Below are 14,360 nucleotides of genomic sequence, written 5' to 3' on the forward strand. Positions count from 1 at the left end.
AGTCGGGTTTCAAAGATAACAATGTCTTTGAGATTTTGCTTATTTCAAAAATTAGCTATTGTTTGAAATAATTTAAAAAGTATTTTCAATCATTTGTGTTAAGTTAGCATACCATTAAATCTGAATAGTTTTCATTAAAAACGGTTAATAACATATTTAATAATCATATATTTTTGAATTTTTGCAGATGTAGTTCAAACCACATTTCTTTTTTTGTTTAACTACTTATACTTGTTTTATTTTTTAAAAGACTTTCAGAATTCCAGCTCCTCAATCGCATGGCTCTGCTGTAAATGTTCGTTGTCCAACAATGCTTCCGATGGGTTATGACAAATTGATAGTTGTTCCAAAAGTTTCCTGATGATACAAAATTTAGTAAGTTTTATTTATCAGAGAAATTTTTTATTCTTACCATGAACTCTGACGAATAAAGATCACTGTCTTCGGAAGGCAGAATCCATTAAACGTTGTAGCGTACACTCTGGTATAAGCTCCGTGATTTGGGAATACCAATCGGTCTGAAATGTCCAACTCTGGAAGTTCGATACCCGTTCCAAAGCGATCACCGTTGTCACAGGTCGGTCCAAAAAAGGTGGTTTTATATCGTGGTTGAGAGTTATTGATTTTCTTCCAAGCGATTGGATTTACAGGATCGTTATCGGATCTAACGCCGTAGAATGTTCCAGAAAGGCCATCGTTCAAATAGTAGTAGATATGCTCGATTTGCGTGGGAACTTCAGCATTGTAGAGTACCTTTTTACCATGAATTGAGACCACGTTGATGGTTGTTGCTGCACAGTAGTACCTGCCAGGTTCGGCAATGACAGTGCATTCTTCATCTATAGCAAAGAACTCATCTAGTGCTGCATTGATATGAACAGCATATCTCTCGATGTCACCGGCAAATCCTCCACCAAGATCGAAAAACTTGAAGTGAAATCCAAGGGCGGCAGCCAAATCACACAATTGGCGACCCTTCTTGATCGCATGGTAAAAAATATCTGCATCCGAACAAGCTGATCCTACATTGAAACACCAACCGACCACGTTGAGTCCCAGCTCCTTTGCTATTTGCAACAAATGGGGAGCTTCAGTGTCCGGATTGCAACCAAATTTTGTTCCAAGCGTAGCTCTTGAGTTCTTTGAATCAAATTTGTATCGAATAAGTAATCTAAAATTGTAGATTGTTAACAGATGATTTGCACTAAGTAATGTGACTTACTCTGCTTCCGGATAATACTGTTGAATCTTTTTCAGCTCAAACTCACTGTCAAACACGGTTCTCACTTTGGATTCCCTAGCAAACTTCAACGCTTCAATCGTTTTCGCAGGTTGCGCGAAGATGATCTTCTCACTGTTCACTCCGTGAGCTAAAACTCGTTTCAGCTCACTTTTGGAGGCACAATCGTAACCGATACCCAGCAGTACGGAGGTGGCAACAATCGTGGGTTCGTCGTTGCTTTTAATGGCATAGAACGGATTCACTCTCGGCAGGTGCCTTAACCAGGCGTAATGTTGCTTAATCAGGTTATCAAGTTCGATCAGGTGAAGCGGTTCTTCTTGGGGTCCTAACGCGACCAACCGATCGACCAGGTTCTTTGACGTTTCCGAATCTGGTACGATTTCCAATCGGTTCTTCAGATTGGCTAGCAAGTGATCCATCCTGTACAAATTCAAATGCTCGTTTGTGAGTGAAAAATGGTGCAAAATGACCAGTTTACACCTGGTTGACACGATAAGATAACAGTATAAGTTCATGAATGAGACATTGTTTATTTGAGAAGTTTGATAACCTAAACACAAGAAAGTGTTCAATAACCTCTAATCAGCACTACTACAACAACAAACGTTTCATAATAGCCGAAGATTCTCCCAATTAAAACTTAATACGACCGCTTAAGCTCATCCCTAATTTCCCGCACCATTTTACGATCGACTAATTAACGGACGATAGACATCGAAACCATTAAAACGACCAGAATTGAGAAAACTTTCGGCCTATAATCCCCCAATCGGTTCAATCACACCTTTCTCTCCTGTTGATAGGCGTTGATACAGTCTTCAGCTGATGTCGTGTGTGTTTGTTATAACTTGTTTTATGGCCGCATTTTGTGGGGCTTACGCTTAACCCTTGGCAGAAGATTTTTTGTGACCAATTTTACAGCAGCTGCCGTTCGGTGCTACCTGCGTTTGCCACGAGCGGACTGAGTTTGATGGCGTTGTTTTAAATTAGGAGTTGATAGTTGAGCATCTGCCAATGAAGACAGAAATTGACCCATAAAAGCTTGATTTTCAGAACATTGGCATCGTAAAATTTAAATTAATGACATTAAGAAACGAATACTAGAAACTGGAATAAAATCATTTTTTTTTTCAAGTTTATAATTTTTTGCACTAAATACTATGTTTAATAACAAAAAAAACAAACTTCAAAATATAGAGGCATCAAATTTGACCTCTAATCATAAATCGTAATTTGAGCTTGACAACTAAAAAACATATTTTTTTCGTTGTTCAATTATCAGAAGATTCATTTAAAAGAAGTGACATTTTTGGAAGGTCTTTGCAAGAAAACTGTGACATCATTTGAAAATTCATATTACTTTTTGCATGCCTGATGATCAACAACTTATGATTGATTGGCAACATCTAAAGCTTCCCACGTTAAAAATAAAGCAAAATATCAATATTGCACAAGGATTTCCCATCATAAAGGATCAATCTAAATCCCTTCTTCACAACAATAGCTTAATCCTCTTGCACATCCCTTCCTAAAAAATACCTTCTTCATTTCCCAGCCCTGAACGTTAACAGATTGTAAAGCAACTGAAAAACAAAATCTTATCGTCTCTCCCACACTCCCACCCATCAAGCAGAGTGAGAGATATTTTATGATCGATTGCTGAGCTCGTTGCATCGTTGAGTGGCGTGAGAAAAATTATGCAATTCTTCGTTTTTTCTCATCTTTTTTTTTGGGTAGGGATCCAATGAACCGTTGCTGTTTTGTTGGTTAGATCTTTTTTCCTTTCTTGTTTTGAAGCGCAGGTTCAAGTGTCGGTTGCAGTGCGAGTTAGGTGTAAGATTTAAACTTTTTCGATATCCACATTCTTCCTACTTTCTTTGCCGATATGTTGCCCTTTGATGAACAGCTGTTCAACGATATGGGAAACTGCTTTTCCGAATGAAATGTAATAAAAGTCTAGTTTGAATGCCACATGAAGTAGAGTTTCTACTTGAAAAATGCTTCCAAAAGTAACATTATGGAGTTGACGATCATAAAAGTTGAAACCGCCAGGTACATCGTCTTTTCCTTAAGAAGCAAATCTTGCACCTTGCGCCTTCCTAAAAACGATCCAAATTACTTTCTTGTGTTTTTGACTCTTAACTCTTTGCTCAGCTGCGAGGCAAGCTCTGTCGCGCCGAGACAGGTGAACCACATCAACGCAAGGTTTGTTTTTCTTCCGTTTTGGTTTGGAAGGCAAACCACATACTCTGATTCGAAAACGCTCTGCTTCCGAAAGAGGAGTCGTGTACGCCGCCACCGTGGCCAAACTGAACCAACTTTAATTAATGTTTGCGACCGTCGTCGTCGGCCGGGAGGTTGGATCTTGAGTGCCAGGTGCATCGGATGCATTTGAATCTTAAAAGCCTACACGCGAACAAGATGCCCACGTGAAGGTTCTTGGAGAGTTCTCGTGCCTGGGAGATGAGTTATCGCTAGAATGGCTGATGTGATATTTTTTAAATTTATGCTTATTGGTTTTTAATAATATTTTTTTCCCGTTATAAATGAAAATCACAAATAATTTAATGGCTTTAGGCCTGCATAAAATGTGTTTTATGCAAGATCGAACTCTGAAAAAAATATTTGAATTAAATGGTGTAACCATTCTTAACCGTTTCTGTAACATTGGATTGGCAATTAAATTATAAAATGATAATGTTATTTTTGTGCATTTTCACCAATTTGATGTTTAAATCTCTGTAATTGCTAAAAGAAATGTCCGGATTCATCATGGATATGAATTAAAAATACTATTATAATCAGCATTTAAGATTTCGTAAACGCATTTTAGTTGGTTATATTTAGCCCAGAATTTTGTTCAAATAATATGTTTTTATGTATGTCCCTCTCATGTATCTTCCATATCAATTGTGCACTAAAAAGTGCAAATTTGTAAACTACCTTCTCCGATCCTGCTCAAATTTGGCAGAGCTGTTGATACTATCAAAACATGCAAGAATCCCGAATTTCATTCAAATCGAACCACCCCTCTCCATTTTTGTACCTCCCCAAAAAATTTACTTTTTGGCAATTTTTGAGCGAACCTCCTAGTTTCAAACGGCGATAGCTCAGGAACCACAAATCTTAGAATACCGATCTTAGACTTAATTTCAAAGGAAATTGGACGTAGAATCTATTTCCGAGTTCAAAATTTTGATTATTATATTTGTTCTACCTGTATTGCGCAAATGAAAACTTCAAATGGCCGTATCTCAAAACACCCCAACTTATTTTTTTCCATTTGGCCTCACCATCGTTTTTCCCGGCCAATTTTACATAAGAATCACTTATTGACAAAAATGAATATGTTCCGTTCCAGAGATATCAATTTTTAAAGTTTTAAGTATTCAAGATTACATTCATCAGCATATTTAAAACAATTAATGTGTAATTTTCAATCTATGGTATCTCAAAAACGTGCTTTTCAAGCAATATTTAATTTTTTTAATATCTTAAATAAATGAATATCAGAGGAAAATATATTTGAATATTGTTCAAATACATGTTTTTGCGTTAAATTTTCCCATTGCATTTGTGGTATTTTTCAAATTCGACGGTAACATTTCAAAAAGCATCATGTACATTTTGACACTTTCTGTGTTATTGCATATTCTGCTACCTCTCCACCAAAAATGAGCAAAAGTTACTTCAGTAAAGTCTGTTTAATCATGATTTTAAATAAAGTAACATAAACAAAATCTCTGCCATCAGCAGTCCCTGTTTATATAGCCCTGTCAATCTGTCAAACAAAAGACTACATAAACCTCGTGACGAAAAAAAAGCAACAAGAACAAAGCGCCATGTACATTCGGCGAAGAAAAATGAATCATAACAAAGCGTCCCCCTCAATGACAGCAGGGTGATATAGACGTTGGTGATTTCAAAAGAAGTTATGTTTGTTTTTCTCAAATAAAATTACGGAAATAATGTTTTATTGAATTTGGATGATCAAGTATCAATAAAAGCAACGTTTTTCATCTTTTGTTATCATTAGAACATTTTATTTTGCTTTTATATTAAAATGGGAATTGAAAATGGATGCTCAACATTCAAATGCGTTTTTCTCAAAACGCATGGTTTGTACATGATGCTTTTTGAAATGTTGGCGTCGAATTATTATTTCTATAGTTTATTTAATAGTTATTTGCATGAAAACCCTTTATTTGAACAAATATCAACATTTTCAAAAGGCAAATTTTCTTAGTTATCTAAAACTGCTGAATCATTAAATCATACTTCCATTTTATGGTGTACTTTGTACTACTGTGTGGTATGATGTTATAATTGGATAAATATTCTTTTCTGAACACGTGAATTTATAGGACTCTTTTCACATTAAATTCCACATACATTTGTCTTACAGTTTCTGCGAAAGCAGAAAAATTGCACCAGCATCGTCGTACGCGTATGCTCCCAACTTTCGGTCATACAGGTCCGTACGAAATTTATTTGTAAAAAAACACACGAACCAGTAACGAAGATGAATGAAAGTGGATCGAGAAAAAAAAAACAAACTCACCCACCACCTGTTGCACGCGCATATGATAATTAGTCCAGAATAAATAATATGCTTTTAGCCGCCACAACATCGCGCCGAAGAATCAGAACACCTTGCATCATCGAAAGGAAAAAAAAAACAAGTTTCATCTGCTTGCAGATTTTGTGAATTTGGTCACCAAAGAGAAGACATTTGGGCTCATCTTGCAATCAAGTTGCACTTTCATGGATGACCTTAGTACCACTCTGGCACAGTAGATTCCATTCAGAGATTCCTCTCAAAGTATCGCGCGCTGGCATAGGGTTGTCATTGAGCCATTATAATAGGGTAGGTGCGACGACGTGCTGCGGGGCATTCATCAACGCGCGCAACGCAACTCTTTCATCAAATTCCAATCTGAATACCACCTCCGTGGAAGCTTTTGATGTCGCTCAGGGCCACCGCGTCACTTCTACGCCAGGTGCCAAAACCAGCAAATTCGACGACCATCAATGATGCTGTGGGGGAACGTACCCACAGCCGCCAACATAAACACCATGGAAGCTTAGGCGGTTCGAAAAAAGGGGCTAAATGTCACTCAAAATAACAGAAAAATGGCGTTGCGTTGGACAGGTTCCTTTTTTGTGTACCGTCAGTAGGGGTGACTATGGGTCAAAAAACGATACACCTCTCGTAATTTCTTAATAACAAAAACAATTAAAATAAAACCAAAAATCTTTTATCGTAGAATTGTTTTTAGACAGTTAACTAACATTTTCCCAAAGTATGGTGTAATTTGATGGACTCTACCTTAAATGGCAATCGTTTGAAAATTGACCCAATCTCACCCCTTATAGGGGGTTACATTGGGTCAAATGAAACTAAAATGATGCTCAAATACAAAGATATGGTAAAAACAAGTCATCCACCAGTGTTTCTTGTTAGAGGGAATCGTATTGACATGCTAAAGTGTTTGAAGTAGAGTTTTTAAAACATTTGGGTACTTTTTTATCAATTCCAACAAAATTTTTAAAAAGTTGATTTTTCGAGAGGTCATTTTTGGCCAAAAACGTACCTCAATTTTAGACAGCTGCTAAAATGACATGATTTGTTCTAGGAACGGGATTTTTTCAGCAAAGTTATCTCAAGATGTCCCTTGCACAACCCTATTAACAGAATTTAGTTTCATTGAGAAGTACCTGAGAAATGGTAAAATCCGTAAAAAATCACTTTGACCCAATGTCACCCCCACTGACGGTACGCTTCAAAGTGTAGTTGGAGGATTTCACCCACGAAGAGCTGTTTTTATTTCGTGATTGATGATGTTGTTAACAATATGTTTGACATTTTTGTCTGGAAAAGGGTAGCTGCACTTGATGTTCAATTGATGCTGTTTAAAAAATATATAAATAGAAGAATCATGCATACCTTCAGTTCATAGCAGATAGCCGAGAGATAAAAGACCTCGGATTTGTCTCGGATGAAAATTGTAGTCGCGAGAGGTTATTTGCTCAAACGCACACCAATTAAATTTGAGTTCATTCTTTTAATCATTGTAACAATACATATCTATTGAGTGTCAAAAGTCAGCCTTTGAGTTAGTTTTCTTTCGGATGATTGCGGTTTCCTTCGGTTTGAAGAACATAAATATGTGTGTTACATTTTATGAAATGTATTCAAGATTTCAGTGTAATAAATAAAATTGTTGAAATCAAGTAATGAACTGAAAATAAATTAAATAAACACAAAAACAAAAACATATTATATTTAATCAAAGAATGATACTTCCCATTCTGCTGTAAATCTTATCTCGGCGTCACATTGTCAGTTATGCAATACATGATAACAAGTCCGTTTGTTGTCATAAAGCTCAAACCAGCGGCCTCGACGCTTAGTTCAACATGGACCTGCTAAGCGTACTGAAGTGCCGGCTGGAAGTCGTAGACGATGAAGTCTCATCACGGGACCTGGTCAACCGGCTGGTTGCGTTGGGTCCCCAAGAGGAACCTCTGCATCTGATCGAGCTGGACACGCTAATGAAGCGACACTACCAGTGGCTACGTCATCTGCCGCGAGTACGCCCGTTCTACGCCATCAAAAGCAACGACGATGCGGCGTTGGTTGAAACTGCAATTTTACTTGGCTGTGGCTTCGATTGCGCCTCCAAGGCTGAAGTTCATCGAGTGCTAGGGTTTGGGGTGGATCGGGAGCGGATCATCTTTGCGCAACCGGCGAAGACCATCGAGTCGTTGCGGTACGCCAGGGAGAAGAACATTCGGACTGTGTTTGATAGTGAGTTCGAGCTTAGGAAGCTTCACGAGCACTATCCGGAAGCTGAGTGAGTGTTGAGATTGAGTGAAGGATTATGCAAATGATACTAATTTGACTTACTTACAGAGTACTCATACGCTATCGATTCGACTCTAGAAATGCCAGAGTGAATTTGGGAAACAAGTTTGGTTGTGATCCTGGCCAAGAAGCTCGCGTATTGCTCCAGCTAGCCAAAGACCTCGGTATCAAGGTGGTCGGATGGTGTTTCAACGTAGGTTCCGCTTGTTCCGATGCAGAAATTTTCTACGATGCGATTCGCAAAGGTCGTGAAATATCAGACTACGCCGCCACGCTTGGATTTCATTTCAACTATATTGACTTGGGAGGAGGATTCTCCGGTGATAAGGACGTATCAATTGAAAAGTATTCAGTTCATATCAACAAAGCGCTGGATGAATTCTATCCAGATGATAAGGGGTTGACAATAATTGCCGAACCTGGCAGATACTACAGCGCAGCAGCTGTAACTTCGGTTATTCCGGTCCATGGCAAACGTGTCTTCCGGGATGCAACTGATCAAAATAAAATCGATAAAGTCTTCTACTACTTCAACGATGGAATCTACGGAACCTTCATCAGTGCCAAGTATCGCAACCAACCGGTGAATCCCATAATCTGGAAGAAACGCGGCGATTGTGGACCGGCGTACAGTTCGACCTTGTTCGGGCCGACTTGCGACGGAAGTGACTTCTTTGCCAGTGACATTCAGCTGCCGGAGCTTGACATATCGGACTTTGTGGTGTTCGAGAACCAGGGAGCATACGCTAGGGTGCACTCGTGCAGATTCAACGGATTCTGCCTGCCGAAAGGTGTCATTTTCATCCGACGTAGTGCCATGTGAGTTCACGTGTACCTAGACTGAGTTCAAATGTTACTAGATGTTCTCATTTTAGGGATCTTCTGTACGAGGTGTTCGACGTGGACAATCCAGACCAGATTGTTTTGAAATCAAAGTTTTTACAGGAAAACAACGTTATCGAGAAGCTCAAATTTGTATGTTGACAGGTAATGAAACCAATTAAATAAATTCTGTTTTTCAAAAACATAGGACAATTTTCAAAAAAAAACTTTTGATCGATATTTCAGACATCCTTCTTAATAGTTTCACTCGGTAACATAGGAAGAGCTTTTGAAAAATATCATTTTCGAAACGTAATAATTTGACTACTCTACTACTTTTTTTTTCTATGTTTGTTTTTTATTCGAGCGGCGACGATAATTTATTCCGTAATAATCTAATCACGATCACGAACAATTTCACGTGAAAAACACACGCACACACAAGCTCTGCTCTCCGTCACAACCAGATTGGTCGAGCATAAATTTTGCGTTTCAATGTCATAATTTCGTTATTGCACCAGTAATTGAATAATCAATTTTCGATCCTAAACTGGGTTAGTGATTTGCAAATATCTCACCCTCTAACCGGCCTCCCATAGCGATTCCGAAAAATGTATGCCACCGCAGAGTTTAACTTCAAACTGCAATCCACGGTGCATCGAATTCATTGCAGCGGATTAGCACAGCATAAACAGGCACAGGTATTGAAGGGCAATATGTGACGGCAGGTGGAATTCGTAATGACGTAGCCCAACATGCGGCATGGATCACTGGTACAAGTCAAGCAGAATACATCGCATTTTAGTCGCTTAATTTGAGCGTTCAAACATTTTGACTCGGATTGACTTGGGGGTTGCAAATATTGATAGAGTATCGGCTGCAAGTGGTTTCGATTGGGCTTTTAATGATTTAAATTTTGTGATTCTGGCTGCAATCATAATATTTATTCATCATACAACTCCCTAGGTGACACAACTGTATCCAGTAAGTTATCGTCATATTCTACAAGCCAAAAATATAAAAACGTTTGAATATCAAATAACGGAGCCCAGATGGCTTTATTTCGTAAACATTAAGTTGTCGTCTAATTGGTGCATTCATTCAAAATAGTAAACTGGAATCATTCAGCCATATACAATTGTGACTTAAGCAGGCTATTATTCGGCAACATCTCCCGCCCTGAGACCACTCATCTGAGCCCTTAAAAATTAAGCTTCAAATAACACCGCGTGGGCGGTCTTCCTGTCCTGTTGCTGCTGCTGTAATTGCTACAGGTTAAAGATCCCTTAATTTGCGACCGGTTGGTCGCGGTTCAAGTTGAGCCAACAAATGCTCCCTTTTATGTTTCCTCAAATTGTCTCCGCAACGTAAAATAATCCCCTTATTTCCGCCACATTCCCCCCTCTCACTTCTAGCAGGTAAACAATAAAAACAACCCAATAAACGAATTTGAATTGCGTGGCCGCGCGAGGTTTCAGGCGCGATTTTTACTCTTGACTTGTTACCGAGCTTAGGGGCACCCGAGCAGGTGGAAATCACTAGTGTTGATGTTGTGAAGGAAATACCTTAAGGTGAAACGGGAAAGTTGTGCCATTTTGACCCCACGACTCGATTTTTTGGAAGCACCTAAAGTTAAGTGAAACGTCCCTTACGAAGCTTTTTTTTGAGACGGTCTCACTTCGCTTGAAAACTTGTAACGGAGAACTTTTGCTTCATAAGTCATGGAAAACTACAAAAAGAAGGACACAATTATGCAGAAATTTCCTGTAGTTTCAATTTCATCATTGTTTGTCATTTCGACGCCAACATTTCAAAAAGCATCATGTACAAACCATGCGTTTTGAGAAAAACGCATTTGAATGTTGAGCATCCATTTTCAATTCCCATTTTAATATAAAAGCAAAATAAGATGTTCTAATGATAACAAACGATGAAAAACGTTGCTTTTATTGATACTTGGTCATCCAAATTCAATAAAACATTATTTCCGTAATTTTATTTGAGAAAAACAAACATAACATCTATTGAAATCACCAACGTCTATATCACCCTGCTGTCATTGAGGGGGACGCTTTGTTATGATTCGTTTTTCTTCGCCGAATGTACATGGCGCTTTGTTCATGTTGCTTTTTTTTCGTCACGAGGTTCATGTAGTCTTTTGTTTGACAGGTTGACAGGGCTATATAAACAGGGACTGCTGATGGCAGAGATTTTGTTTATGTTACTTTATTTAAAATCTTGATTAAACAGACTTTACTTAAGTAACTTTTGCTCATTTTTGGTGGAGAGGTAGCTTATTAGGAGTACTTTCAGAATATGCAATAACTCCGAAAGTGTCAAAATGTACATGATGCCTTTTGAAATGTTACCGTCGATTTGAGCAATTCTGCACCAGAACAGGAAATTGATTTGATTTATATTTTTTGATTTCGTTCTTACTTTGTGGGGTCCTTCCCTATGACACAAAAAAGCTTTTTTGTGTCATTGGTTCACCCATAAGGCTTCTTATAATTTTGGAAGCTTTCCATACAAAAATGGTACGTAAATATTCGAAAATAGTAATAGTAAATATTTGAAAAACTTTTGAATAAATTTTCTGATCGATTTCGTGTCTTCGGCAAAGTTGTTGCTGCACAGAATGAAAAGAATGGCGGTAAACACGTTTTACCGCTTTTAAAATTATAATTTTAATTTAATTAAAAAACATATATTTATATGTTTTAGGTGAACAAAAAACTGCAACTTTTCAGCCATAAAGAAGCATGGACAACATGGCAGTGCGTGGCCGAATGGTTACGCTGTCCGCTTTGTAAGCGGATGATTCTGGGTTCGATTCCCATCTGCTGCAACCTTCCATCGGATGAGGAAGTAAAATGTCGGTCCCGGCCTTGGTTGTTAGGCCGTTAAGTCATTCCAGGTGTAGGAGTCATCTCCATGCCATAAGTACAAACAACACACCAAACCAAGCCTACTCCGGTGGAATCGCTGGCGGCGGTTGGACTCGCAATCCAAAGGTCGTCAGTTCAAACACTGGGGTGGAAGGTTCCTTGGAGTAAAAAGAGGTTTGGGTGCTCTCTCCATTCAAGCCTTCGGACTCCTAGGTTCGAGCAGAAACTTGCAATAGAGACCACAAAAAGACCCGGGGGTCGTTAATGTGGATGGTTTGATTTTTTGAAGCATGGACAAACATTTTTCTACTAAGCTTTTACCGAGTATTCTTTGGAAATAACTGAAATTTTAGTCAAAACTATTTTTGCCTTCAATTTTTAATGTAAAATCAAATTTGCAATCGAAAAGTACTCTATAGATTTTTGAGCATGAGCATGGTTGACTGAAAATGAGCTGTTATTCCGTTTTTGACAGATCAGCTGAAGTTAAACAATGAATCAAAAATGATCAGAGGGAGCCAACCATCCATCAGAGGGAGCCAACCATTGTTTTACTCCTGAAAACCCCGACTTTATTAGTCAATACCGGCGCCCTCCCAAGAGGCCTGCTGTTCAACAAAAGGGAGGAATGTTAGTCCGATAGTTGAAGTTGCAGACTCATCAAGCACATAGTTTTTCGCTATATACCCGTTGACAACGCTTGAGACCGTTGAATCTACAGCGTCTCCTTCAAACATGACATGATTTTTTTTTGTTAGTAGGATAAGGTATTAGCTTTTCGATGCCTCCCGAGCTACGATGCTATCTTTCTAATTAGCACACCAAAATACTCGCGTACAGATATTTAAACACTAAATAAATGTAATTTTGCACCAGGATTACCCAGAAGACTTAAACCGCCAGCGTGCCTTTTGATCAACGATGATATAGGAAGGACTTTTTTACAGTAATTTAATCACTTTGAACACATAAACCTATATACACACAAACCACCATACGTTCCGAGATTTTTATTGTATTCGTTGGGAGCAATATGCAAAGAAGGTTTGGTACTCCGGGGCCTTCTGGGATGGGACATTGTATTTCCACAAATGCACTGGACACTATTTGCCGTGGTTAAAGCGCCACCACTCGTTTTCTGTAACAGTATTCCTAATTCCAGTCCTAGCTTACCAAGTCGTCATGGCCTAATGGTTAGCATTTTTGCTTACCAATCCAAAGGACGGGGAATCGAACCCCGCATCGAGCGTTTAAAGCCTTGAAACACTGGTGCAATTTTGACAGTTTGAGATGGTGTGAAAACGATGACAGAGCTCGCACCACACAGTCAGCCACGGTCGCTCCTCTCACAAGGTTGTTTACTTGGTAGAATCCTTTTTTTTTATTTTTAGATTTAGGTTATTTAAATAACATTCATATGTTGTTATTTGTTATTTCCACCTGCTCGGGAGAGGGTTTCACCCCGCGCCCGCAAACGACCGTGCGCTCGAAATGCAAATGAGATTTGATTTTTTAGGTACGCGTATTACACTCACCACACTCCATTACTCCCGGGCACCCATTCAGGACCTGAGGGACCGAGAAATGTCCAACTTTCTTCAGAATAAAACCCAATAAAAGCGTCATTCGGCGGTTTTCACTGGCTGCGAGCGTTTTTCACGGGCGCGATACTAAAGTTTCCCCCAAACAATCATGACCTCGTGATGAGGCAATTATCATAAAAACCGACATATGTCAAAGAACGAGCCTCTCGAAATGGAGCAGTTTCAGCTTTAACGGTGGTTCGCCCAAGAACATCATGGGCTCTTCAATATGCGCGGCAAGGTAATTAAACATTCCACGAATCGAGACTTGGCGAGGTCGGTCGTGTTTCTTCCTGGCATGTTTGCTGCGGTGTGGTGTAATGGTGTGAAAACGTGAATGGACAAAATTTATTTTTCGCGAAAATTAATTTCAGTACCTGGGGATTGCTCGTCTTCAGTCATCCCCGAGGCACGTTTAGATGCTGCATCCGAGATTCAGAACTGTTGACCATTTCTGCGCAAAGATAACGTTCCAGCTGAAGAAGACCCGACGCTGAGTGATTCTCAGTAAAACAGTGTTTTTTTGTATCATTTTATGCTTAGATTTGTGTGAGAATAAATGAATATTGAGTTTGAGAATCAAATAATCACTGTGTTTTCATTGAAGTGTCATCAAATTCCCGACTAAGAAATTAATTTTGTGCTGATTACCCAGAGAATCATCCATCATGCTAACGTGTAACAAAACGTGACTCGCGATCACGACAGTTATAATTTTATTGCTGTTCTTGAAGACGACGACTGCGATGCTCCAGAATTGGGTCCAGCAACGAGGCATTTCTTCAATTTTATCATTAATCTCGGCTTGGCACGGTCGGTAGGAAAATCGTGGCCCGGCCATCCTCAATAAAGGAACTGCCTGTTGTAAAGCCTTTCTTTCATTCTTTCCCAGCTAGATCTGCGATACGGCCGATGACTGATGTGGTGGACCAGAAGCGAGAGCATCGCCACGACGA

At 39.0% G+C, this 14,360-nt stretch overlaps 2 protein-coding genes across 2 annotated transcripts; one reads left to right on the forward strand and one right to left on the reverse strand.

The window, feature by feature from the left end:
- Window positions 1–232: 232 nt before the first annotated feature.
- LOC6041363 (ornithine decarboxylase 1) lies at window positions 233–1,678 on the reverse strand. The gene is made up of 3 exons (XM_001850580.2): window positions 1,223–1,678; window positions 413–1,171; window positions 233–357 (listed from the first exon to the last, which is right to left on the reverse strand). The coding sequence occupies exons 1-3, from the start codon at window positions 1,660–1,662 to the stop codon at window positions 255–257; spliced, it is 1,302 nt and encodes a 433-aa protein (XP_001850632.1). The 5' UTR covers window positions 1,663–1,678; the 3' UTR covers window positions 233–254.
- A 5,973-nt stretch (window positions 1,679–7,651) lies between these two features.
- Window positions 7,652–9,129, forward strand: LOC6041364 (ornithine decarboxylase 1). The gene is made up of 3 exons (XM_001850581.2): window positions 7,652–8,100; window positions 8,160–8,930; window positions 8,987–9,129. The coding sequence occupies exons 1-3, from the start codon at window positions 7,664–7,666 to the stop codon at window positions 9,093–9,095; spliced, it is 1,317 nt and encodes a 438-aa protein (XP_001850633.1). The 5' UTR covers window positions 7,652–7,663; the 3' UTR covers window positions 9,096–9,129.
- The last annotated feature ends 5,231 nt before the right edge of the window (window positions 9,130–14,360 follow it).

Source organism: Culex quinquefasciatus, chromosome 1, assembly GCF_015732765.1.
Source record: "Culex quinquefasciatus strain JHB chromosome 1, VPISU_Cqui_1.0_pri_paternal, whole genome shotgun sequence".
Lineage (NCBI taxonomy): Eukaryota > Metazoa > Arthropoda > Insecta > Diptera > Culicidae > Culex > Culex quinquefasciatus.